This window comes from Clinocottus analis, unplaced genomic scaffold, assembly GCF_023055335.1.
Source record: "Clinocottus analis isolate CAN_PGR_092001 unplaced genomic scaffold, fCliAna1.0.p SCAF_4, whole genome shotgun sequence".
Lineage (NCBI taxonomy): Eukaryota > Metazoa > Chordata > Actinopteri > Perciformes > Cottidae > Clinocottus > Clinocottus analis.
The window spans coordinates 9,459,752-9,487,419 of record NW_027176153.1 but is presented as its reverse complement, the minus strand read 5'-3'; the positions used below and the strand labels follow the sequence as shown (position 1 = coordinate 9,487,419).

Here is a 27,668-nt window from a genome sequence, read left to right as displayed (position 1 = left end):
GCCTTCATTCTGGCGCGCATCTTTTTTTCCCAGGCAAGAGAAGGAGTCTAGAAAACTAGAAGAAGGAGTCTCAGAGCACGGAGTGCCAAATGTCCAAATGACCGGCTCGTGCCTCTTTAGACAGGAATGTCTCTTGTGTCATCTAAATCAGCTGACCAGGTCTCCATGTATTTGGTTTCTCTAAAACAAACACAAAAGCACTGTAGGTCGGTGTAATATATATATATATATATATATATATATATATATATATATATATATATTACAGAAATGTATATAATTAACTTCTCACTTTTAGTCACTAAGCAACATTTCAAAGCACATCTCGTCTAACAAAAAGAAGTCTCTTTGCACTAAACAACATTCAAAGTAAAACATGGCACAGGACGACTTTTTCCTTGTTTTCATAATTTGTCATCATGGAAATATCAAATCCTCTTCTCAAACTTTTTTTTTATACACTACTATGGAAAACATCTTTTTTTTTCAACTTTAAATTTGTTTTTAAAAACAAAAGGTTTGTATTTATATATCTATATATATATATATTTTCATATATCCTCTTCACTCTTTTGATTTAGCTTTGTTGTGCAAATTCAGCAGTAACACAAGTGGCACAGCACGGGGGGGAGAGTACGCAGTTAAGGGAGGAAAATAAAACAAAACAATGCGTTAACAAATCATAAGCAGAGTTATGAAACTGAAAATGCTGTTGCAGAGTCGGTTCTGGAGGAAGAGTTTCCCTGCAAAGTCCTTCCTCCTGGTCGTCCCTGCAGTGGTGGCAGTCCACGTGTTGCCAAGCATCCACCCTGCCGTAGTGTCTTTGAGCAACACACTGAATCCTCACCAGCTCCGAGGCTGCTGCACTGTAGCTGACCCCGACCTCTGACCTCCGTGTGGAGAACGGCAACAGAAAATTCCTTACAGGGATCGAGTATCGCGGTAAAAGATCCTGGATTCTTATTGGCTTGCAGTTTGAACTGTGGCCGTGGCCGTGGAGAGCAACGAGCTGGCGGCGAACACCTTTCCAGTTGCATTTCAGCTCTGCATCCAGCTCGATGAGCTTTTTGGTCACCGGTGTGCATGTGCCGGTCCTGATCGTGGCCAAAGTACCCAACTCCTGTACCCGTAGGAGTCTACACGTGACGAGGGCCTCGATGAAGATAAACACTCTCCTGAGCTAAGGTCCATATCGGCTGAGGGTGCACTTGATTTGGTTGTCGGGGGCTGGGTTGGTGGTGGCTCAGAGACAAAAAAAAAGAAGAAGAAAAAAGCCAGCCCGGCCCGGCGTGGCCTTAGTTCCAAACTCTGCTGTCTCTCCTGTGTGCTGCTGCTGGGCGCTTGTGTCCTTGCAGTCTTTTCCGCCGCTGTTCAATGCTGTTCGCGAGGGTGACAACGGACAGACTTCAAGCGTCGAAGGGTTAAAAATGTCGGAGGTTTGTCGTGGGAAGGCGTGTTCGGTTGGCCAGCTCTCCCCGAGCCGAGGGGCGCGGTTTGTCCGGTCCTCAGCTGGCCAGCGCCATGGTGTCGATGACCTGCTCCAGCTTGCCGCGTAGCCGCTGTCTGCGCGACTGCTCGTCCTTCTGCAACGCCGACAGGATCTGGAAAACGGATGCCGAGGCACATTAAACTACATCGTCACACCTGAATCGCTTATTTCAATCCTATGGCTGCATTATATTGCGCTTTTTAAACCTTAACTTGTCGGTGCGAAGATACAGCAGGTTTTTTGGCAAAGAACTAAGTAAAAAAAACTCTTTGATTTCAGCTCTCCTGTTAGTGATTACATTTCAAACTGATGCTGACAGCATGGACGAGGTTGGTGGGGGGAGCGAGCTGGGGGGAGGGGCAAACAATGTCTCCAAAAGGCTCGCGGAGGAGCGTGTGTGCCGGGGTCTGAACAAGGGAGAGAAAGAAAGAAAAAAAAAGACTATTTATGTGTGCTTTTGTTTTTGTGGTGCGTCATTCCGTTCACTGTGCATATACATTAGCGTGTGTGTGTGTGTGAGAGTGTGTCGAGCACGTCCGTGTGTTTGTGTGTGCGTGAGGTCAGGGCATGTGTTAGAGGCGATGAGGACCCTGCAGCTGCATACATCTGGATAATAGGCTGTAATGAAGGGGAGCAGTTGGTTTGAATGGAGCCAGCTGCAACCAGCCAGCATAACTACAGTAATACTGTTGCTATTGAGTGGTGGGGGGAAGGAGGGGGGCGGGGGAGGGGGCTGCTTATCTTTTTACTGCATAAAAGCTTGATGAAGTTGGGGGAAATTAGAGGTTGACGGAGACATGTGCATGTCTATGAGTAAGCGGGAGGTCAAAGACCCGGATTTAAATGCGTCATAAGCGGCGGACGGACGTGACCCTCTACGCGGCCGTCGCTCAACGGTACTGCTTTCATTCTGCTCCCGTCCGCACTTGAGCCCGTGCAGGGAAAGTTCCTGGACACGACGAGGGTCCACTGCAAGTGTGAAAGAGGCTTCGGCAAGGAAGCGATCACACGTGCGTGACTCCAGGGCAGTGTGTTAGAAATGTTTACGGCATGCGACGGCTGAAATCATTTGAACAGCGCCGTTACGCTCTTATTTACTTCCTGGAGCCGAGGCTGGTTGCCTGGCAACCACACTGTCCTTTCTGGCTGTAGCTTCATTTTTAGCCTTGAGAAAGGGGCATGGTATTGATCTTCTCATCTAATTTTCAGAAGAAAAAAAGCAAATCAGGGCCCTTTTTTAAAAAAAAAAACAGGTTTCTAAAAGATGAAACCTGTAGGCACGCAACAATTCACACACACACACACACACACACACACACACACACACACTCCTGGTTTTGTACAGAAATTGAGTTTTAATCAACCAGTAGCAGCTGTAGGATACTGTGCACGCAGGTCTCTCCTAATGAAGCGCCATTAGCTCCAGAATGTGTTAAGCTCACGCCTTAATTGTTCACCCTAACGGCGATAATACCTTCCAGCTCCCACCAATGTGGTCTGGGTATCAGCGTAATTGAATTCAAATGACCTCTTGGTGTTAGTCAACACAAGTAAAGTGACAGAGGCCCACCCCGCTACCGAGCGCTTCCAACGCGCCGTTTCCCCTCCCACTCCATTCTCCTCCACGCCCGCGGGGAGCTCACCTCGTCTTTGTATTTGATGATGTAGGAGTAGATCTCGTGCAGCGCCGACATGCTGTTGAACTGGCTGAGGTGCAGGCGGGACTGCTCTGCAAGGTAGGCACTCATGTCCTGATCACTGATGGCCGGCATTCGGGAGATATCCGAGTAATACCTGGGGGAGGGACAAGAGTTTTATGCACCGCAGCATTCGTATTCCGTCCGAAAGCTTCGGCTCACGGGTCGTGATTAAATATTCCGAACGCAAACGGCGGCAGCTGGCTGCTGGGCTTCTCGCTGAGGAGGACGGAGTTGCAGTTCACAGTTCCACGTTCAATATTTAGCTGATGTTTCAGTATCTCGCTCGGGGACACTTTGACAGGACCAATGGACGCGAGGAGGCACATGACAGCCGAGGAAGGGTGGACCGTGTGGCGTTCAGTGGCATGTCAGCGTTGAAGCTCTTTTTAAGGGAGTGTGGGACAATGATTAGAGGGGAACGGGGAGTTATTATTTTGTAGTTCTTTCCTGAGAGGCGTGCAGATTAAAGGTCTTTTTTTTACTTTGTTTCACTCCAGATTCATATCGTATTTGAATGTTCCCGTGTGAGCTGTGAAAGCTGTGAAGCCACTCGGAGTTCAGCGTCTCGCACAAAGACGTGCTGGCAGGAGAAGCCGGGCTTCGCTTCACCAACTTTGTGATTAAAGGATGACCTGCTCTCTCCCCCTGGGCGACAGCCGCCCAGCTGATCTGACACATAGTGGGCGACAGCATCGCCAAGTATAAGTCACATTAGAGATTTTACTATTTGGAATTTCGGTTGGGGCGTTAATACTACACTTATTGCCCCTTTCCCATCCCAATCATTTTCATCCAGTCCCTTATTATGATAACTGAGCATTAACTGGCATTGACTCGGGCCGTGAGGCAGTCGTACAATAGGAATGCATCCCGATATTGAGCTGTACCCGGACATGTTTGCAGAATCCACCATCAACCATCTCAAGGTTTACAGCAGCGGAGCATCCTGGGGTTGAGCATGGATTCAGAGGCATAATAGAAACAAGGTTTAACTGCACCCAATTAACCATCGCCTATAAATCTGTATCTCATACTGCCTTCAGATACTCTGCGAGAGCCTCAGGACTCGCTGCAGCACGCTCAAGTGTGTCGCTCGACACAAAGAAATGGACTCGGTACCAGGATAATCGTCTGCTCCACTGTGGCAGCCGAGGGGGATGGGACCATGCCGAATGAACGTGTCATTTATTTTATTTATTAAACCTTTATTTATCCCCGTTAATCCCATTGATTTTTTAAGATCTCTTTTTACGTGAAGTACAAAGACCAAGATGGCGGCGTAGCTTCACACAAGGCCACACATAAAACACAGAAACAGCACAAGATAAAAATGAAATATTAAAAATGATCGTAAACTAAACATAAAAAGAGAGACATAAAATAAACTTTTTTAATTATATCATAATGAACTTCTGAAAAAAGCGCCTTTTCTCTTCTTTTTTGCTAATTTAATAGAACCGTTAAATGCTTCAAAAGCTCGTGGCGGACAAAGTTCAACCTGCAACTCTCTCCTAATATTACGGCTGTTTAAATAAGTCCTTATCTTAACGCTCCACCTCGCTTTTCTTTGAAAACAACTTTACAGATTAGTCAACCTTCCCAGCTTCAACAACTCATCGGGTGTCTTTTTTACTTAGCATTAAAAACTGTGCTATAATTCACCCAGAAAATGACCACCTGTATGCCAATTATTCTCCCTGTGTTACCTTGAAATGGTGAGTAATCGGTACACAAATGGTCGTTTTGTGGCCAAAGAATTCCTTTAATATGGATGGCCTGGGTTCCACTTTGACGTACCTCTCGACCCAGTTCTTGTAGTTGGGGATGTCTTTCGCGTAGAGAAGCTTATTCGAAGGCGAGTCTTTTCCCAGTTTGTGTTCTGACGTTGAACAGGAGTCCATGAAGGTCTGGGCCACCACGGACAGACAGGCGTCCGTGATGCTGTTCTTGTGGATGTCGAATACAAACTGGGGATTCTTGATGACGTTCACCCAGAACCGCAGAGGAAGACTGGAGAGGCAACACAGAAGAGGCCACTTTGTGAAAGAAAACATTTAACAACACGTAATTAAATGCGACCGAGGAAATTTGAAGTGACTGAGTGCTTCGCTTCGGCTGCTTATTTTATTATTTTTCCGTATCGCACAACTTGTGTGCATTAAAAGCTTGTTTTTTCCAAGTGGTTTATATTGTGTTTGTAATAATCTTGCACAGTGGGTGCTGTGGCCCTCAGGCTGTGGAGCAGCTAACTGGTAAAACAATCTAATTGATCGTAACTTTGAAGAAAAAACAGTGACCTAAATTCTTTGCGAATATAGCAAAACCTGTTAATGAAATAATCGCAAACAAATACTACAATGCCGGTCTGAAGATGTTATTAAATCGTTCAGTAAATTATGAACAAGCAGCCGACACAGCAACTATTTTCATTTGTTTTGCATTTTGCAGACCTGGATTTATTGATTTAATATCATACTTTGGGTTTCGCAGTGTTGTTCGCACAGATATTTACTTGCCTGACCTTTGCAGATGGGGTATATAACATTACAGTGCACCCAGGAGCACAGCAATTTTGGGGTATTAACAACACTTGGAACAGCAGGTCACATGGCTTACAAGAGAAACAAATGTAAAACTATTAGAAACGTTAAAAAAGTAATCTTTAAATGATCACATTTTGAACAATTTTAAAGTCTTAAAGGGACATCGGCCATCAAAAGGTCCTAAGGTGATTAAATTGCTGGTTTTGGCCGACCAAAACGCCACCACTCATAGATATTAATTTCACTATCACATAAGACAAAGACAAGCAACAGATTCTCAGATTTGAAAAAGCTGGAAGCTGGCAATGCTTGAAGTTTTTGCTTGAACAATCTTCACACGACTTGGCCTGACTTGCGCAGAAGACAGCTTAACAAGGCAGGCACTCGAATGCAAATGTCACAAAAAAGGTGACGATCTGGCCGTTTTGTGGTACCCTCTTGGACCGGCACCCGATTCCCATCACACCGCGAGACCGTAAGTAAAAAAAAAACACTCTTGCGCTTACCAGTTGCTCTTCCAGGTGTGCCGTACGTCGTAGTCTGTGATGGAGTGCTTGTCGGCCTGCTCGTCCAGGAAGTCGAACATGTACTTGATGGCCAGCGGCAGGGCGCTGCCTCTGTGCGCCGTGCTGAAGATGGTCTCGAACAGGTCGTCCACGAACTTCTGCAGTGTGCCCTGAATGAACGGGCGAGGACAGAGAGAAAACACGAGGAATTAATACTGTAAATTTAAAAAATAAAAAAGTATGAATTTTTCATGCACATATTGGTGCTTAAGAGTTGCTCTGTAGTAAAACATTATAGTTTTAAAATTGTAATCTAAAAATAGGAGCCGGGATCGCATGTCTTTTTTAAGTCTGTAGTTTGTCTCTGATTCTTTTCGACGTTTTAATACAGCTTATATTGCCTTATTATGGGATCTCCATCTGACCTTTGTTTTCAGAGGTTTTACTGTTTTGTTTTATTACTTGTATTGATTTAATTTGTGTGTTCAGCACTTTTGCGCTGGTGCTCATGAATTAATCCATACACCCTGACAAACAACCTCCTAAAAGATCCTACATACCTAAGTTTAAATTCCACCTGTTAATCAGAAGAGCAGACGACCGCCGTGTGAAAGCACAGAGAGAAGGCGGAGAATGAAAATAGACATAATTTCCCCGTGTCGTGTATTGCACCATTTCCAGCCACTTGTAGCCGCAGCACCTGAACGGGCCATAAGTGTGTGCGTGTCTAGTGTGAACGGCCCCAGTGGGAAACACAGCGATAACTCCGGCTCCGTGACTGCTTCGCTCTGCCTACTGAGCTCTGCGGATGCACAAACAGGAACCCCGGCTCTCGGATTCGGATTGGCGCGCTCCTCCAATGGCAGTGCCTCCACATAATTGCATTAAATGTAGCTGAATGAATTTTCCTAACAACACATTTGTTTCCTAGATTCCTCCATCTGGCAGAATCTATTACCGAGGAGATGTTTGGGGATCGTATTTAGTCAGCCATTGCGAAATGGAGCAGGAATGAATTTCCCGCCCCGGCCGCGGATCAAAGTACTGAGATCTGCATAGACAGGACGCAGAAAGACAGCTATTGAGAGACAAGGACAAGATGAGTTTCTCAATTGCATTTGCCTCTCTGTTTTGTCATCATGCATGGCCAAATCTTCAATCCCTCGACAAATTACCTGTCTCCTGACACCTCCTGCATCTGCCTCCCTGCACTCTGCACCACAAGCCCACCTCTTATTAATCTGTTTTTTTTTCTTATTACCAGTGGAAATTGAAAAGCCGGCTCTCTTGTAACCGCTGCCCATTGCTATATTTCCCTCCCCCCTGCCACAATTAGGTAAGAGACAATGAACTGAGAGACACCGAGGGGAAAAAAAGAAAGGATGCTGCAAGGATGCAAGATGGAAGGAATTGTTATGGACCTGCTTATCCCTGTGTGTGTGTGTGTGTGTGTGTGTGTGTGTGTGTGTGCGTGTGTACAATGGGTCCTTTCTTACATTGGTAACCAATTTGGTTCGGTAGATCTATACATATTCCCTGAGCTGCTAGGTTATGTATTAAAATACAATTGAAACAGCTGACTCTGTGGGGTACCACAGGGATCAGTGCTTGGTCCTCTTCTCTCTAATCTCATGACGCGTCCATGTCAAGAAACTTAAGCAAAAACCTTTTATCCCTCTGTTTTACTTCCTATAATGACACATAAAATGACACATAATAACAATCTAAGCCTGTCACATTTTTAGTGGATGCCCATTGACCTCGAGAAGCCCGCTGTCTGCAGCGTTCCCCCATCAACACTGGAGGAAAATATCAAAAACTGTTGTCCCCATTAGACAGTTAAGACATAAAAAAAAGGGAAAATAGGGTCAAGGTTGAAAATCCTTTGAGTTCAAGTCATCAATGCGCGTCGATAAAGTGGTCACCGGTTGGACACACACCTCCCTGATTTACCACAAAGTGCAAATCAAGCCTCATTTCAATGCATTAAATGCCAATCCTCTTCTCTTGTGTGCTCCCTTGGTGATGGAACGAATTACTCAACTCAATCCAACGGTAGCCTTCATGTGCCCTGCTCGCTTAACATGCGCTCTCTCTCTCCCTCTCTCCCTCTCTCTCTCTCCCCCTCTCTCCCTCTCCCTCTCTCTCTCTCTCTCTCTCTCTCTCTCTCTCTCTCTCTCTCTCCCTCCCTCCCTTCCTGTTTCTATAACTCTCTCTAGGGAATCAGAATCAGAAACGTTTTATTGCCACCTAAGTTATTACAAACGAGGAATTTGTCCTGGCGGAAGGTGCATCATAAAACACAACAACAACAGCAGCAACAACAAGGAACTGTACAAGTGAAAGTATAAAATTTGGATAAAAAACAAGTAAAAAGTAAGATGCAGTAAATGTGCAGTAAATAAGTAGCAATGCAAGTGAAATAAAAAGTAAAGGGGTGACAATCAATAATGATAATACAACTCTCATTCCTGATATACACTAATGTGTAACTTATGCACCTGCAACCTGCACTGGGAACTGAGCGTTGCAGACTTGGCTTCTCCTTGATCTACTACGCCTGGGATGGTAACGCATTTGTGTGTCGCTACTGGACCAAAGAGTCTGCCAACCAAATACAAGCAAATGTAAGTGTGCTTTTAGAGGAATGCTTTGAATTTTGATGACGTGTTTTGATATATTTTAAGACTCCTCAATGACTCGCAGACTCTCCGTACTGATAGTTTCTTGGAGCATCAAATAGGTGAGGTGGATCCCTTTTCTTTAAAGAGATGATAATGCAAAAAAATATCCCATTAGGCTGAGTTTCAGTGGTAACTTTTACTGCTCCCCAATGGTTCAAAGTGCAGTTTGAGAGTTTTTGTTTCACCCTGACTTGAGATGTACTTTTTAAAACAGTCCTTTGTCTTACTTTTGTAGCGAGCAGCCGTGTCAGGTAGATCTCAGACACCATCTTGCTGCCTCGGTCGCCCTCCCTCTGGTCCGAATGGTCGTGGTTCTTCACCAGATGCCACAATTTAGTCCCGCTCTCCAGGTCAGGGGTTATCATGGGCGTTCGTGATCGTAGGCTGTCTGGACTACTGGCCGTCCTGAGCATACTCTCTGAAGCCGGAAACACAACACAGAATGGTTTAGAACTACATCAGCTTTGGAAACCTTGTGATTCAGTGATACAATAAATAAATAAAGAGAGGCAGATTTCCATTTTGAGAGCAAATATTTCCACCTATGATGATTATTATTATTATTATTATTATTATTATTATTTTTACTTTTGTAAATTCTTTCAAATATTTCTTTGGCGCTGAAACTAAAAACCCAGATGATTAACTATTCAAAATGTGTAATGTCAATCTCAGGCGATTATATGTATTTATTTTTCACAAGGTTTTGTTTAGCATAGCATTAGCAAATATATGAAATGAGGCCACCTGACATGATTGCTAAAAGCGTGAAAACACTTAGCATATTCAATTAGCATCTTCAGAGTGAAAAATACCATTAAAAACAACAACAACATAATCAAATCTACGAAATAATAATACAAAAAACATTTCTAAAGGATTCTTATTATTACATTTCATGGCGTGTAACATTACAAAGTGGGGACAGGCTGACATCCTTATTTTTTCAGTGATCTTGGTCGTCAGGTTTTACATGATGCATCTTCAAATTGCATTCAGGACAATGTGCTGGAGACTTTACGGGATATACTTTTCATGCATATTTATGCCTGTAATGTCCTGGAGAGGGTAGAAGGCACCGATTCGGTGGAATGGCCCATGAAGTACAACTATAAAACATGTAGATTCTCATTCTCACTTCACTCTCTCGCTTACAGACTGACTCACACCACTCCTCCCCTCGTCTCCTTCATCTGTGTCTGTTTCATTATTCACGACACGAGTGTCAAAGTTGATGCGAGCGAAGCAAGGCGATGCATATCTACGACTGTTCCATTTAGGAATGGAGAGGGGACGGGCAACCAGGGAGGTCGAGGTGGGGGAGGCGGGGGGAGGAGGAGGATGGGAGGGGGACTTCTATCCTGACAAGCTGTTGCTCCTGGGGAAGAGGGGGGCGTATGGGATGGACAGAAGAGAGATAGAGGTAAAGGAGAGAGCTGCTTGATGCATGCTGCAACCCCTTTATGTCCGGTGAAAGGAGGGAGAGGAGATGACAGGAAAAGCGTGTGGGTTGGCTAAATAGACAGAGACACAAATAAACAAATAACGCGAGGAGAGAGAGAGACAGGGAGAGAGAGAGAGAGAAAGAGTAGTAATAGGAGATAGAAAAATGAAAGCGACTGAGTGTCCTTGTGCTGTTGTGGCTCTTGTCAGCGGGGTGCTGAGTGGCTTTGATTCCAAACCCATCGCGGCCACTGGTGGACAACATTCACCCGCGCTCATAAACACACCCTCCTACTCACACGCACACGTATGAGCGTACATACACAGACACACACGACCACTATTAAAGCGCAAAGCAAATAAAAACACACAGGTTTATTCGCTTTGATGTGAATTAGCAGCAGATGTGCAGGTTTTGCAGGTTGAGATGATTCATAAAAAAAAAACGAAAAACCTTTGATTGCGCAAATGTAATTTTCTCCATAAACGCTGCTGCCCAGTAATCCAGTAGTCAAACAGTGTAGGTGTTGTGTGATTGCTTTTCCTCAGATGTTTCCATTTTTGTTCAAGTCAAAGCGCCTCTGCATAGATAATGCGTCTTCATTTGTAACGCACGTTTCCTTCAAAAGAATCTCAGAAAAGACAGGGCTCAACTTCATTAAGGGTATTTGTTTTTATGACTTATTTCTAGTGACGAAGCCACAGAGAGAACGATCACTTGACTCTGAGCACTTTTCCTGAATGCCACGGAGGTTTTGAGGTTCATCGCTTCCACTTCTCACAGATCTCATCAATGTTGTTTTCAGGCAGCAGCTGTAAAATAGCGACTCGCTGGTGAAAGCGGTGGAACAGTAAACATCTGAGGTAGACAGATTTTTTTCAGGAATTGGCGGAGAGCTAAAGTGACAGAATATGTATTATCAGCCTTGCCAGAAATGTAATAAACCAAATCAGGTAAAAATAAAAACGTCTCCAAATAAATCCGAGATTGCATTTTGGCCAATGCGCTCAGCCTCTTTTGCCGTTACTGTTTACTCGCACGCAACCAAAGCCCGCTCAAACGTGATTGGTCAACACAGCTTGGGCAAACCCCTTCACCCTAAAAAAAACTAAAGGAAACCAGAAAACATTTGATGCCAAAATCTATTCCCATTGCCTAAAGTTTCTGCATTACTTTGCAGATTTCTGTTGGTAGAGATTATTCATTTGGAAAATGACCCACTTACACCACTGTTGGGTGACTGGGTAAGAGAAAAGAGCAGAGGTCTCACTCTCCTGCTACCCTCAAACCACCCTCACTAGATAATAGCGCTGCTAGAGGCACGTCTGTTTCGAGTGCAGTGGCTAATGTGTGTAATGCATAACTACGACATGATTTCAGATTAATTGCGTCCCGTTGAGGACCTTTAGTCGCATGTCACATCCTCCTCTCTCTCTCCCCGTACGTTTCCTGTAGATGTCGACAGTGTTGAATCCTCCCCGAAAAGCATTGTGTACGCATGCGAAAAAAGATTATTAACGTTCCAACCTCGCTGTATAATGGGTACTTTTAGAGAAAATCCAGGTTGGTTGTGAGTTTAGATCAGTAGCGATGATAACAGCTGTGCATGCCTATGGGGCACTGCCTATTTTATTTTACGACAGAGTAATTTATCTTCCAAATTGTTTAATTTTCAGGTGAAGTATACCATATTGATGCCAGGCATCTGTCTGTCGCTGACTGCCAGGTGCTCCCTGTCTCTCTAACTCTCTCTCCGTCACTCAGCTGGGAATGGAGGTGTCTACTTTAATGCCTGTCATTTACGGGCTGCTTGGAAATAGCCGTGGAATAGCCTTGGCCTGGCTGACAGCGATGGATAAAAAGGATTGCCATTCAAAAAGAATGGAGCTCAATCATGGCCGCGATAAACAAAGACAAAGAGCGTATAAAGGAATTGGGCGACGGGATGGAAGTCACTGACGGGACTGTTTTAAATAGTGAAGTCAAGAGGAGGAAAGGGAGTCGTACCGTATCTGCTGAGGCTCTTGGTGAAGGTGGAGGAGTTGGAGATGTTGTAGGCAGAGTTCTGCTTCGGCACCAGGGCGATCACGGAGCCGTCTGTCACCTGCACGCCGAGGCAAACACCCAAATATTCACCGGCATGAATGCAACCGTGCATGTGCACGTTCCTGTGCATGTGCACGTTTTTTTTTACCTGATAGTGAGCCAGCGTGTTGAGTCGTTTCCAGTCATTGTCGATCTTAGTTGTGACATCTTCGTCTTGCAGAATGATTCTGGCCATGCGACCTTGGCGCCATTCTTCAGAGAAGAGGGAGCAGACGTTCAGAGCCAAGAACACAACGCATGTGTGTGTTAAAATCTAAATCTTTTAGTTAATTGTTTAGTTTCACGGCTCAACAGGTGGATGTAAGTTAGCGACCAGGTGCCAAACGTGTAGAATTTAGCAACAAATCTTTTATATATATATATAATATATGAAAAGAAAACAGAGGAAAAAGGAGAGTAAACATTGGATTTACAGGCAACATGTGGTACAAACTATTTTATTGTGTCATGTCTGCAGGATATGTAAATGAGCGAAGGCCAATATTATGTCATGTGTTATGTTTACAGGTTGGTGTGCTGCCACACGCACACACACACACAATGTTTATTTAAACTATTAATTGGTTCTGGTCCCGGTGTGTAGCGTTTATTGCAGCTTCAGCGGTTTGTTCTTTTCCAAATAAAACAAGTCCTCCAGAACAAAACAAACAAACAAACAAATTTCCCTGGAATTAGAAGACAATGTCACATTCCCTTCAATAGGTAATGCCCCTCACAACATCACACAGACAGAAATCAACTCTCGGCAGTGTGAAGAGTTTTGAGTTGTTATGTGACATTAAATTCATAAAGAATGGAAAGCAGCCCACGAAGTGCGTATTACTTGCGACCGCTATCTGGCCCGTCAGCAAGAGGTCCACAACAGACAAAAGGTGTTGCGCTAATGATATTACAGCACAAATCCCTTTTTGTGTATTTCAAGTCTGGGAGCTTTGTTCATTTCTTTTGACACGACTGCTGCTGCATCCTATAACCGCATCCCAAAAATAAATTAGTTTGAGTGGAGCGTGACGACGCCGTCGCCTGGATAGGATCCCTGCTGGCATTAACACTGGGAGGTGTGGGTGTGGTTGTCGCACCCTTTATTAATGCTCTTCGCTCACCACCAGCTCTCTGAAGATGCTAACAATTACACCGTAACCACGCGACGGTTATTAGCGCTGATCTTATTTGTGCTGATTTATGCGATATGTACTATTTTTGTCCTCAATTGCACTGGAAAGATGTTACTGCTGCTGTCTGTATGTTACCTCAAACGCGTGCACATAGCACGGAGGCACAATTTGAACCCTCTGCGGTGTAGAGTTTTGAGAGTTAATTGAGTTAAAATGAGTTTCTTTTTGTCTTATTTAGGGAGGTTTAACGGTCGAAAAAGACACACAATCCTTTTGTGACTTGGCCCTGGAGAACAGTGGCAGTGCGTCGCTGAGCTAAGCTAAAACCAGGTTGTCCACACGTGTCTCATACAGTTCTATGAACGTGCAGCACGCAGCATCGTGTGCATTACCCAGGTCCATGTCGGAAGCCTTGGGCCGCTGGGAATAGGGGCTGCCCTTGTACACGGCGTCGAGCAGCTTCTCTTTGACCTGAGTGATGGTGTCACAGTTCAGACACTTGACCGTCACCTCCTGGGCGTTCTCGTTCTCTGGGTTCACACAGTGCAACGTCTGGGGACGGGTGGGGGGAGAAAACACAAATAAACGGGTGGAAACGAATGAAAATGGAAACAGACAGAATATTTTGAAGCTGAAGCGGAGACACAGCGATACACCGGCCACCAGTTAGATGTTGGGATGGGATTTTTTTTTTTAACTGGACATTTTTCTCAGTTTGTTTGGTTGGATACAATAACCACTGAAGCAGAGCCTGCCGACAAGTAGGTCCGTCTTTCCAATCCAAACCTGGAGTGCTTTGTTTGCAAGGGAGAGAGAGCGTGATCAACGACGGGCAGCAGCCGGTCAGGTTCACGGCCAGATCGCGTTCTCTCCCTTTCCAAAACAAAGCTGATGCTGCGGGGCCGTGTTTACGCTGGGAGGAAGCCTTTCCCCCTTCACCAGACCAATTAAGCCGGTGGTGGCCGCCGCATTTCAGCCGCTGATTAGTTTGGGCTCGCTTTAAAAAAAATGAATTGTCATCGGCAAACTTTGCAGCCTCTTTGAGTGATTTCAGACGGATGCCGACAAGCCTGGAGACACGCAGTGAGTCCACTGACCAAGGTTTTGTAGTCTATCTGTTGCCGGATGAGCTTGTCCTCGCTGAGGGAGTAGCGGGCTTCTCCTGTGATGGCGTCTATGGGCCCCTTCTCCATCTGCTGCTTCATGGCACAGTAGAGCATGAACAGAGGCTCCCCGGCACATTCCTGGTGAGAGGGAGCAGGCAGACAGAGATGTCAGAGTTGCCGGCAGATCGACCAATGAGAGGGATTCACTTTGCTCAGGTTTCTTTTCATTTCAATAAAAAAAAAAAATGTAATGGCTAAGAGGAGGGAAAAGAAGTCGAGAAATTTCATGGGAAAAAAACAAAATATCTGGGGAGGTGAGGCCATTTTGTGCTGTGATTTTCCCTCTCCTGTCCCATCCCGTGAATCATCACACATACCATAAGAGGGGTTAAGCTACAGTGTGTCTACTCACTGCAGAGCACAGCGATTCAACTCCCACCCAGTTCATGAAAGCATTTATATCGGCGGTGCTGACAGCCGTAAAAGGCAAGACTTTCACACCGTAAAACATTGCAGGGCGAAGGCAGTGGAAGCAGGAAGTCTCCTCTTTCCGCTAGACGTCAAATCATATTTCTGCGATGTATTATTACGAAGAAATAAATACTTAATAAACCTGAGCACTGTCATACCGCTCCCATGCGGCGGCCGCCGATTGAGGGTTAAAAGGCTTATATGTCAGAATCCAGCCAGTGGAGCTTCAGAGTGCTATCGAGTATGTAGATTTGAATACATACAGCATTTCTCACAGCGAATCGACCCCGAGAGACCTCTCTCCGTCCGCCTCAAAGCAGCGCTATGTAAATGTGAACCCCTTTCAGTTCTCTCCCGTCGTCTACGTCTTGGGGCTCATTCGACCGGACACAGGTGTTATAAATATGTTTACCCGCTCTCCGCTCCATCTAAGACACTTGACAATCAATAGTGTCGGTAGGCATCACTTGGGCCTAAGGAAAACACTACCGACTGAAGTAGTGGCAGTTTAGAGGGGAGAGAGAGGACACATCGCGGCCAATACTCATCCTGACGAGAGCTTAATGATCGACCGTGCAGGGCTCAGGAAGACACTTCAGACTGTGTGTGTGTGTCGGAGATGCATGAGGTCCAGAGGAGAATAGGGGAAAGTACTAATTCATCTGTCTCACCTTCAAGCACACTCTACAAATCGCTTTTTCTTTCTCTCTCAGACACACACACACACACAACACACACACCTTCCTCCCCTTGTAATACACCAATCCTCAGCGCATTACTGCTATTTCATCTTACTCCTTTATTCTTCCGCCCTCCTTTTTACCCCTCTTTTACATTCGCTTACGATATTGATATGATGTTGTAATGCCAGACGGTTGTTCTTGTCAGCATGTTTAAAACACATTTTCCTAGTTTAAATCCTGTGTGCCCGTGTTAATTGTTTGTTTATCTCTAGTTAGTTGCCAAATGAATGTAAAATAAAATCTGTATGAGAGTGTTTTTCATCAAAATCTCCATCATCTCACTGCTGTAAGAGGGATTCAAATGTTTAATTACCTGCACCAAAAAACAATGAGTCAATTATCTCTTTAACAAATGCAAGGAAAGCATAAACCTGGATAATCAAGGACCTTTACCCTTTATTCACATTTGTTTTAACACCCTACATCCCCTTAAATGGTTGAAAATGATAAAAGAGAAGGAGCAAAAATATCTGTGCAAACTTTGGGTACTCAGTCTCTAGAATTCAAAATAAAGCTAATTGAATAAGCTGTTATAACTCCCTAATATTTGTCTTTTTGTTTCAATCCACCCCCCCCTCCTTAACTTCATCATGAGCAGCACTGAGCAGCAACATGTCCGACATCTAACGAAGCCGAGGTGAAAAAAACCCCAAGCTAAGTTTTTATTTTATTTGTATTTTATTTATACTTTCTACCGCTCATTTTAATATATCGTTCTTTTTTCAGTCCATCCTGTTTCCTTTTTTCTCTCTCCTTTACCCGCCTACCTCCTCCTTCCTTTCCTACCCCCTAAACCTTCTTCCTCTGCTCCTCTTCAGGTCCATGCCCTCCTCTATTCTTCTCTCTCCCGTCACCTCTGTCACCCACCTCTAACCCCTCCTCCTCGCCTACCCCGTCCCGCCGCCCATCGAGAACCTCGTTAGCATCTGGGCCAATTAGGTGGGCAGCTGCTAACGAGACAGCGCGAGCATACATCACGGCTGCTATGCTTTCGCCTCCCGTGCTCGTCTTGGAGAAATGTGCCTTTGCTGCGCATCGCGGCTTCGTTAAGGCTCCCTAATTGCATGCTGACATTTACACTTCGGGGACATAATGCTGTCTCTCGCTGTTCTGAAGGAGGAATGGGGCTCAGATTCCTGCATCGCTAACAATCAATCGGAAATCTGCACAGGGACGTTGTGTATTCATTATATACCAATTCAAGAAATGTGAGACGTAGAATATGTAGTACATGCCTGCACTATGACCATGCTATGTACACAACATGCGATTGGGAGAGAGACACAGAGAGACACAGAGAGAGACAGAGAGAGAGAGAGAGAGCCTTCTTTTCAGACAGGCTCCGTAAAAGCAAGAGAGAGAGAGAGGACAACAAGGGAGAGGCGGGGGCGTGCAAGAACAGTGTGAGCGACGTGGCGCCCCCCGGTAGGGCACATGACCTTAAGGCAGAGGGGAGACTTACGGTGGAATAATGACAACAGAAACCATGCAGATGAAAGAGAGATCAGAGGGAGAAGATGTGAGCCAAAAGAACGACATAGAGATCAGCGAGGAGCGACGGGTCGGCTACAAGAGTGAAATTAGGAGAGCAGGGAAGATCTGTGGACTTTAGAAAAGAAAAAAGGACATTAAAACAGCAGAGAAGAGCTGCTGGGAGGCTTTGATGAGCTAATGTTTGTACGCTGCACTGGTAGGGAAGAATATACGGCTGAGGAAAGAAAAAGCCCTTTTAATAACTACAACAGGGAGAAAAAAAGGTTTTAATAAAACCCTCGATGACACAAGCAGTATGAATACGATATGAATCCACTTAAGATGATGAGTATTCATCCGTGTGTGAAAAGAAACAGATCTAACAAGGACACTATTGGATCATGCCTTGTTGTTGGGCTTACCTTGAGGAACTTATACAACAGAAACGTAAACCAGTTGGTCAGCATCTTCTCAGCGACTGACTCCGTTCTGAAAGGTAAAAAGTGACAATGAGAGGAGAAAGCTGGAAACACACTGCAGAGAGACAGGATTATGAACACAAGCATAAGTCCAGAGGCCATGTGGACGGGCTTTTGGGGCCACGTGATGCTGTACTGTTTGCGGGGGGAATGGACTTAAAATTTGCTGAGTTGAGAAGCAGCAGTTGTAGCAGTTGTTGGTTTCCAGAAGAATGTCCTTCAAAGTGGGCAATGTGTGAGATTCAGCCAGGATTTTAAATGCAAAAAATACAATATATTGCTGCTACCCCTTTGGATTTCACCCAATAAACAAACTAATAACATTTATGTGTACTTTCTGCGCACTTTAGATGTGCTAACATTCATTGTGGTTCACATTGTTTTTATTATCATCTGAGGAAACTACTATAAATTAAAGGCACAGTGTATTTTACCAGTCGTGCTATTCATCAACCGAGAATGTTTCGGCGTGAGGAGCCTGGGTTTGGAGATCTGCCACTGGAGATATAACGGCACTAGATGGCATTGGGCTTAATGCATTATTTTAAACTCCCCCTCAGGTGAACTCTGTTAGCACTGTTAGCGCTGTCAGCTGTCAAATTCAGCAACTTCAACACACTTTGAATGAAGACTTATTTTAAGAAGCATGTGCGTTTTTCTTCATACCACCAAGCAGGAGGGTCTCCGAGCAAAAGAGCTTTCACCCACACACAATGCATGCTGGGAAGTGTGTTGTTACGCTGACCCTCTTTCATTGGGAACTTAATTTGATGCGCTTGGTCAACAAGAACTTGTTCATTTAACCCGTTTCAAGTCAAAAGATCTTAAGATAAACTAAGTGGCGTTCATTAGTTCAACGCGTACAATTATGTACGTGTTGTGTACATTGTGTACATTTACATTAAGTTAGGGATAAAACTGAGTTAGGTTTGTGCCACTGAATGTGCCCTGCATGGTGTTTCACCACGTCGTCTATATTTGTCCCATGTCTCTCCACATCGCCCTCACCTCCTGAGCAGCAGCTTGGGATGGTTTTTGCTCTCCAGGTTCCTGTCTATCAGGTCGGACAGCAGCTGTTTCAGGACTCCGGTGGCGTACTCCATCTCCCCCTGCAGGGCTGTCATGATGAGAGACGCCACGTTGCCTCGGTCCCGCATGGAAAAGGACCTGGAAATACACCATTTTGTTCAAGTAAAATCCAAAGCCGTGCCTCAAAATACATGTGTGACATGATAGCAGTTTGTTTAAATATTAGTCCACATTTAATCGTAACCAAAAGGTTTGTAGCTCTGTTTTGCCAAAGACCATTTGGTGAAGTGCTTTACGGTAATTTTAGCTGCTAAAATGTTTGTTACTCAGTTTATCAAATTTTCTTCCGAATAAAAAAGACAGACAGCAGCCTTTTATGTCAAATTAGTCAAATTTAACCGGTGATGAGTATTCCTTTTTGCCCCATTAGAAGAGTTTTTGTCTAAAATCTATTAATCATATTTTCAATGTACTACAATGCATAAAGCACACAGTGTGCTGTATTTACATGATCTTACTCTCACGGTTGGAAATATCATCCTGGTAAATGCTAAAGCTCTGAAATGATGAGCTTGAATTTACCTTAAGTTATTTTCCAAAACCGCTCGACATAGTTTATTAAACAACAGAAATCTCTTTTGGAAAACAAACAACGTAGCCTGTATCCGAACAATAAAGGAAGACGTGAAGGAAGGCAGACACCTCTGTGCCTCCAGGGTTCGTATGAACGTCAACAGGAAGTGCTTCTTCGTCAGCAGCTGGCCAAACAGCGTCAGAGCCTTCTCAACGTTCGCCTGCACCTGAAGAAAGACACACAGACAGACAGTTGCATCAGAGGCGAGGAGCAGTGGAGAGCTTCTTTCTGTTCTTAGTTAATGAGCATGTTTTCTTTGTATTGTGTGTGTTTGTGTGTGTGGGGGGCACCGTCATCTGCTGTATGGCAATACACTCACCATGTTTAAGTACCTCACACAACCACACTTTAAATAAGATCTATCCTTTTAAAACATGTCTGGAGGGAATCCTTGAGGCTTGTTTTCCTTTAATCTCAAACCTGTGGCAGTGACTTTCAATAATAGTGAGAGATGCAGATACGTACTGCCAATGCACTGTACACTACATTTCTTAATGTAAGTCAAATTGTTTGAACGGTCACAGAGATCTGTGAGGAAGCGGCGTGTGCACAATCGATTGTGATAAATAGCATTTAGGATATAAAAGCTCAAATAAAACACAGCCGTGTGTTGTTTTTTGCTACCATGTGATGTGTTGAGTTGGCTTGTAAACGGCGCAGTAAGACTGATTGGCTCCTCTGCTCGGTACCGCCTTCTGGGAGTTTCCACAGTTGTCGCTCTCCGAACGATTTTTGCAGGCATTTGAAATAATTGTCTTGTCGACATCAGGGGGATGGGTCAAAGCATCCTCCCGTTGAACGACGATAAGACAAGAATCCTGTTCGTAATAAGCAGTCTGAGCTCCCTGCGTGCTCAGACACTGTCTTTGCTTTGACTCCAGGATTTTTTTTTTATCTTTGAGTTATTTGTCATTAGACGCTTGCTTGTCCTGTATTGATCGCTCAGGTCGTAAAGAAAGTTCAGACATTTCCTGTCGCACTCGTCACTTTGCTGAGTCGGTTATATAACTTGAAAGCCCTCAAACTAAATCTTTTAATAGCGCTTCTGACTGGCTCGGACCAGCCCGGCATGAGAGAGATTCCTATGTCAAACGGAGGAGGGAGGAAGAGATGGAAGGGTTGGAAGACGCGCCGGGGCATGGCAGGATTGTGTGTGTGTGTGTGTGTGTGTGTGTGTGTGTGTGTGTCAGGCTTGGTGACAGAGGTGCGCCTTGCTTGTTCCACTGGCTGGCACCTGTCACTTCTCATCAACAACACGCTAAACCCCCTGAAGACGCCTCTCTGTCGCTCACTCGCTCCGTCCTCCTCACCGCTCTGATTCTCTCCCGTGCGCTTGCCGTCGACTGTTTCGCATCATTGGCTTTCTTCCCATATTAATTTATCCTGCTCTGTGTCTTTGTGTCTGTACACACACACACACACACGTACACACACACACCATTCTCTCCCTCGATCTCTCTCGCTATCGTCATCCTTTCGTACCACTGCAACATCTATACTTCTGCCTCCGATGCGCCATAATAAAGTGCCTGTGCCTCTCTTTAAAGTGCTAAATGAGATTCTCGGGCCTCCAGGGTGGGAAGGGAGCGTGATGTGTGATGTGTGTTTGAAAAGAGAGCGCAAAAGCAAGAAAGAGGGAAAGAGATGCACAGACAGTTTTCACCGAATTTCAAAGAGTGTGTTAGGATGGGGTACGTCCAGCTTTCTGCACAGCGGTGAATGTGTATACATGTACTGCGTGGTGTGTGTGTGTGTGTCTGAAAGCATAACCGGTGAGTAGTGTGGCTGTCTAGCTTAGGGAAGAGAGCAGTCACACAGAGCAATAAAGCTCGGAGTGTTAGTTTACACAGGCCATTGGATTACACCGGCAACCCCTGGGGGAAATACAGAGGGAAAGGGAAGGAAGTCTAGACATAACTATAAAATAGGTAAGATCCCTCTACCTCTCTGCCTGCCTGACACTTTAAATTAAAGGTGAACTGTATTTGTATCAGGGGACATCATACCCACACTGTCATATTTCTTGTGTGTATTTTGATCCCACCCCCTCGGAGAAAAACAGATATTTTAGGACCTCATAGGCGGTAAAAGCAGCTGTGCATATTCATGCCAGACACTGAGCGTGACTTGCTTTCACAAAGTAGTGAGCAAAAACTTGAGCTGGGTTGATGCGGGGAAAATATGTAAAACTTTATATCCTAACAGTTTGGGGTCATCCTGGCGTTGACCACCTCTTCTGCCAACTGAAATAACGAACGTTGCTGGTGGGAGCTTTTTTTTTTTGGCAAAAGCCAATTAACGCTATTTCCTTCACAGCTGCAAGGAAACTTCTGTTCTGGCTGACGTCTGCTTCGTGTGCTCTCTGCTAGCTGGTATCTGTACACGCCCAAAGCTAGTTTTATTTATTGAAGAAAAAAAATGGTACTCTCAACACAGTCTCCAAAAATAAATGTTGGCATTGTACGTCTCCTGCAAACCACTGGATACTTTGAATGGGAGTTTTAACAACAAAAACACTTTAACTTGCAGAAAGAAATAAACACCTTTTTTTTTTTTTTAGCTTAAAACTAACTTTCTATAACAAATGGTAACATTAAGGGTCAATACTGCCAACGGGTCCTTAAAAATAAAACAAATACAGGAATCTCCCAGTTAAACTCCCATAATGATATCAATATTTAACATCATCACGTATTAATAGTATTCAGAACAAGTAGCAGAAAAACATGTGAAAAGTAGGCGACACCTAGGTCACACGAATAATCTACATTTCATATTCTGCGCTGCTTATTATCTAATTTTCAGGTTGTATCTGCTGGTTGGGAAACATCCATTAGGTGAAGTGTTTCTGGTGTCTCCAACAATAAAATGTCCATGAAAAACTTAATTAAGTTTTGAGTTTTTGTTATTTATAACTTTATGAATGTTGAAAGCTGAAACCTAATTAGATTTAATAAGGGCTTCTGAAGGATTTAGATTTGATAAGCAGATTTGACACCAGATTGAATTATGTCACACAACTTTATGCAAGTCTGCAAAAGTGGTCAAACAAAACACAAAGGAGGGAAAATATGGAGCCTAAGTGGATTATTTCCTAAATGCCTGTTCAAAACCTTTTACTTACTCTGTACTGACTGTCCATAGTTTTCTCTATATTAGCTTTATAGTCTCTGCTGGAAGCCGCTATGGACTAGTTCCTACATCCAACAATGATTTTACTGTATTTAAGTAATCACTAGTGTTTCGTTGAGCCAAATATAAGATGATTTAGAATGAATCAAAAGAAGAAGAGAGTGGCGCTATGAGAGCGCCCAGAGGGCTTTTTTTCTTCTTCTCTTCGTCGTCCTCTTCTTCTAGGAATATAAATCCACTTTCTGGATTAGGGCGATTAAATGAAGCTGTAAAAGGTCAAACAAATTATTCCTTGACTCCAAAAAGTCAGCACTCCAATCAAAGTCAATGGAGCAGCACCAGATTCTACATCTTAATGATACTGCTGATTACAAACTTGGCTCTCTGGTTTCCAGCTTTGAAAGAGAGTAGTTTATGTTGACACACTATTAATTGTACTTCCCTTGGTCTCAGTGGTAGAATGTCCTTATAAATTGTGTGCACTCTCTCCATTCGGCTGTGCTGGTAAGGTGGTTGCATGTACTGGCTTAATTAATAACTTAACAGTGATGTATAATGCAAGTAGGAATCCTGGTGACCCTGAATTTCATTCCTCCCTCTCTGCTTTAATACTCTTTCCCATCATATTTTGCTTCATTTTTGCTTTCACTTTTTTTTTCCTATCGCTTTTATCTTGTACTTCTTTACATAACATTTAATTTTAGTCAATTTCAAGCATTCCTCACTCACAAACTTCTCTTTCCAGACATTTAGAGAATATGGTGAGTGTCTGTCCCAGGAGTTCAAACTAATGATGATGAGACTTCTGTGAAGCCATTTGCATTCATTGAGTCAAGCTGGATACGTCGTCACTAAATTTAGGTTAATTCCTAAACGCGAGTGAACTGTTCAACTGTTGTTGATGAATTAAGTTGTAATTTGGAACAAAACAAATGTTTGTGGTTATTAAATAAATCATTTGCGATACATAATGTCAAGAGTTTCTAATTCCTTTCTACCCCATCGAGCATTAAAAGATTGAATGAGTGTGTTCACGGAGGCATGAAACTGGGGAAGGGAGGAGATCAATGTGAAGTGAGGAAAGTTGAGGTTTTAGCAGCTGCAAGAACTTCAATGTACTTGTTCTACCGCTGAATTTACTTCATTAGTGCAAAGGCCTGGTTCTTGGTTCGAGTGGAACTGACCAATTATGGTGAGTTTGTTTTAGTTTCAAGCTCGGTTGGTGGTGTACTGACCCGTACCTCCATCTCCTTTAGCACAGGGTGGTCCTCAATCCCCGGGAACAGGACCCTCATTGCGTACGTCCGATAGTCCAGGAAGGGAATCCCAGCTCCGTCCAGCTCCTGGGTCAGCTCGTGGATGTCCGTCTGAAGCTCCGCAAAAGCTGTTTTGGCAACAAAAAAAAAAGGTGACAGGATGAGGAATGGTGAACACGTACGGTTTTGTATGGACAAACGGTGGCAACGGCGCTGCTGCTGAACATCTTATCGGCTTGTGAAATGACAATAATCACGGAGTATTGCCTTCTGGTTCCTCAACGGTATCTCTGAATGAGTTGATATGGGCCGATCCAAATGGAAATAAATATATATATCAAAATAGACAAAATATGTACATGTGAGAATCTAATCTATCAATGAGATAATTTTATCCAGAAATCTGCAACCAGGTTTGATTTTGACCAAAAGGTCCAATACACTATGTCTCGTTCTAGAAGCTCGGACACACCTTTAAAAACTGGACTCATACTGTTTCCCGAAAGGATCCGGCATGGGCTGACTTTTGAAGGAACAGCGAGCTGGAGAGTCCCAGATCAAGGAAGCTAACGTAGCTATGTAACGTAGCCATCTAGTTTTATGTAACTTTCCTCGGCCAGAATATAAACTGCTCCACCAAAGGGGCATGTTTCTTTCGACAGGTCAGAGCCATCCATCCATTATCCAAACCGCTTATCCTGTTTAGGATCGCGGGGCGCTGGAGCCGATCCCAGCCGTCAATGGGCGAAGGCAGGGTTCACCCTGGACAAGTCGCCAGTCCATCGCAGGGCAGACATAGACAAACAACCGATCATGCTCTTATTCGCAATTGGGCAATTTAGTCTTTGGACTGTGGGAGGAAGCCGGAGAACCCGGAGAGAACCCACGCTGGCACGGGAAGAACATGCAAACTCCACACAGATGGACCTGCCAGACCAGTATCTGAACCCCGGCCCCTCTGGCTGTGAGGCGTCAGTGCTAGCCACTACACCACCGTGCAGCCCTGGCTCGGAGCACAGAATACAAATACGTTGATTGCATTAACAATGTTGGCTTATTGTCGTTTTAGCAACTGAGCTTATGTGCTCGTTAAGTGTTAGTACGTTCAGAGAGCTGAACCCCCCCACAAATCATGACAACGAAATGCCGGCACACAACAGATACATTAGAAAGACGCTTGACGTAGAGATAATTTTGTCTTGTGCTTCAGGCTTGCTAGCGTGTTGACCGTTAGCTTGTCATCTACAGGACTTCAGAAACTTGCCCTGGAAGTGAGGTTGTCCTTACAAGCCCTGATATGGAATAATTAGTTCCCTCAGCACTGCAGGATACTCCCTGTGACATACAAAGCACTGCTTTGCCAGAAATGACTTTCTTTATTAAATTACAAGAACCACGTTCCACCAGCTTGATGCTATCAATCTTTAACATGGCAATCTCAATATCATTATTTGATAAAAAGCAGAGATTGGAGGGACATTTAGTAATCATAAGATGCTCAGCTCTGACGACGCAAGAAGCCCACAAAGGCAACAAGTAAGAAGTTGAGAAAGAATGAAACAAGAGGGAATACAAGGATAAGTAGATTTAAATTCATTCAGTTAATTTCAGTGAAGGATATGTAACGTAAAAGGTGGCAGTGTAATTTCTCTTTAATTTATTTTACTAACAAAGAATTATTTTGATAACACTTAATGACTGGGCGAAAGAATTTAGTTAACTGAATTTGTTCCTTGGTGTCTGAGCCTCGACAAATTCAATTTTTGCTTGTCTGAAGAAAAAGAAAAAAAGACCCAAACTTAATGAAATAAAAAAGGGAAAGCTAGCTCAGGGGGAGAGAGAGAGAGAGAGAGAGAGAGAGAGAGAGAGAGAGAGAGAGAGAGAGAGAGAGAGAGAGAGAGAGAGAACCAGGAGACAGAAAACAAAGTTCCTGGAAAGGAAAGTCAATTAATTGCATGAATGGATAATTATTAAGAGAGCGACGGATGAGTTTTCATGCATAATTTCTCCCAGCTGTTATTGGACTGTTTGGTCCACTAGAGAGATGGAGACGAGAGGAAGCGGTAAAGATAAAGGGGAAAAAAGAGAGAAAAAGGAGAGGGGAGGGGAGTAAAAATAAAGATCAGGAAGTAACAAAGTGAGAGTGGTAGGGGAAATGCAGAGGATGTAAGTGATTAGGACAAAAAGACAGAAGAAAGAAAGATCAGCGTGTAAAGGTAAGACCTGGAGAGAAGCAGCGAGGAGAGCAGGGAGGTGAACACAAGGACAGAAAAACGAAATAGGCAGAGCAGAAGAAGCAGAATAAGACATAGAGGCACCTTGCTCTTTTCACTTCATCATCATCATCATCATCAAAACTCCTCCTCCATCATTAATCATTCACTCATTTAGAGCTCAACATAGCGAGTCTCTGACTTTCACAGCACAGAGCGGTTCACTGTGGCCACGAGCAGTTTCACGTTTTCTCAAGATTCTTTTGAGTGAGCTACAAAACCCGCAAACAAATGCAAAAAAATAAGACTTGTTGATTGCAGCGATAGATCAATCTAAAGTTTGCTTGAAAAATGAGCTAGCATTAGCCGTCATAAGCTCACACGTGAGGCCGTAGCAGTAAAATCACAGAGTGAATCACATTGAGCGAAAGTGCCGGTGTACCTCTTACGACTTCAACTTTATATTTTTAAGGTGTTATTTCTTCTCTAAAGTGTTACATTCTCCCTGATTAAGGCAAGACTTCCGCCACTATTTAAAATCAGTGGTGTATTGAGCTATAGACAACATTTACAACCAAACATATACAGTACTGCGTCGTTGACTTTAGTCCAGGTTTTTCTTGGTCAATGGCGCAATCCCTTTCGACTGCCGCAAGACGTTGAAGCGCCAACAACAAGCCTGACCAACCACACCAACGCGGCAAGTTTTACTTGCCGTGGAAATGACAAACGTGGCGTCTTTTAAACTAGCAAAGACAGCTGGCCCAAGCGAAGTGTTCCCCCAATATTTACACTGTTGGTAAAAACAGGAACACACAATAATGCCACAGCTCCTAGTGAACTTACATTACGGTGGAATCAGTGCTCAGCGCATAAAATGTGTTTCGGAACTTCTTAGCACTTCAAGAAAAAAGTGCGTTAGTTCCCCTGAATCAAAAAGTGACACTGGCCATTCATCAGTTGTCATTCATGATGTGGAACTAATCATCCATGACTGCTAATATGCTAGTTTGGATCCTTGTGTACAGTGCGACTGAACCAAACATCCCTCATGTCTCTTCCCCCCAGGACTCTCAGAGCGTAGCCGAACCCTCAAACACACGTACACACACACACACACACACGGACCGCCTACTTCATCTGTTCCTCCGCCCACACACACTGTCTCATCTCTATAGGCCAGCTGGGAGTACAGCAGGCGGGGCGGGGTGGGAACACGGCCATGCTTCATTTCCTGGAAAACGGAGCGCTTTTATTCCCCTTCAAATACCGTCTGCAGCCTCTTTAAGGGAGGAACAGTGGTGTTCTAGCTGTGTTCTTTCTTAAAAAAAGTGCAAATGTTAAAAAGGACACGAGGTAAAAACACTTATTTTTTTCTTCTTCTGAAAAGGTCAGAAATCATGCACCAATCACCCTGAAGCTGTCGCACTTTAATTCAACAACGGTTGTAGCTTTGTGTCCGCCAACTGATCTTCTGGCTAAAGGGGCTCCGACTCTGCGCTGCGGCCGTATTATAGCCTCGTACCTCGGCTGTGTGTGCCTGTG

At 44.1% G+C, this 27,668-nt stretch overlaps 1 protein-coding gene across 3 annotated transcripts in view; it reads right to left on the bottom strand.

Moving 5' to 3' along the window:
• Nucleotides 1-223: 223 nt before the first annotated feature.
• The window catches only part of LOC137799940 (plexin-A1-like), a 231,357-nt gene continuing 203,912 nt past the window's right edge, over nucleotides 224-27,668 (bottom strand). The window contains exons 21-33 of one of the 3 annotated variants that reach the window (XM_068596847.1): nucleotides 23,890-24,038; nucleotides 19,591-19,688; nucleotides 18,868-19,026; nucleotides 17,803-17,869; nucleotides 14,685-14,831; nucleotides 13,980-14,139; nucleotides 12,561-12,664; nucleotides 12,374-12,470; nucleotides 9,150-9,340; nucleotides 6,239-6,408; nucleotides 4,987-5,199; nucleotides 3,133-3,283; nucleotides 224-1,601 (exon numbers count right to left, since the gene is read on the bottom strand). In XM_068596847.1, the coding sequence (XP_068452948.1) occupies nucleotides 1,506-1,601; nucleotides 3,133-3,283; nucleotides 4,987-5,199; nucleotides 6,239-6,408; nucleotides 9,150-9,340; nucleotides 12,374-12,470; nucleotides 12,561-12,664; nucleotides 13,980-14,139; nucleotides 14,685-14,831; nucleotides 17,803-17,869; nucleotides 18,868-19,026; nucleotides 19,591-19,688; nucleotides 23,890-24,038 (1,802 nt within the window). In that variant the 3' untranslated portion in view covers nucleotides 224-1,505. Of the gene's footprint in view, nucleotides 1,602-3,132; nucleotides 3,284-4,986; nucleotides 5,200-6,238; nucleotides 6,409-9,149; nucleotides 9,341-12,373; nucleotides 12,471-12,560; nucleotides 12,665-13,979; nucleotides 14,140-14,684; nucleotides 14,832-17,802; nucleotides 17,870-18,867; nucleotides 19,027-19,590; nucleotides 19,689-23,889; nucleotides 24,039-25,864; nucleotides 25,947-27,668 lie in introns of those variants that run through there. The other 2 variants (XM_068596848.1, XM_068596850.1) reach the window with 2 other exon arrangements.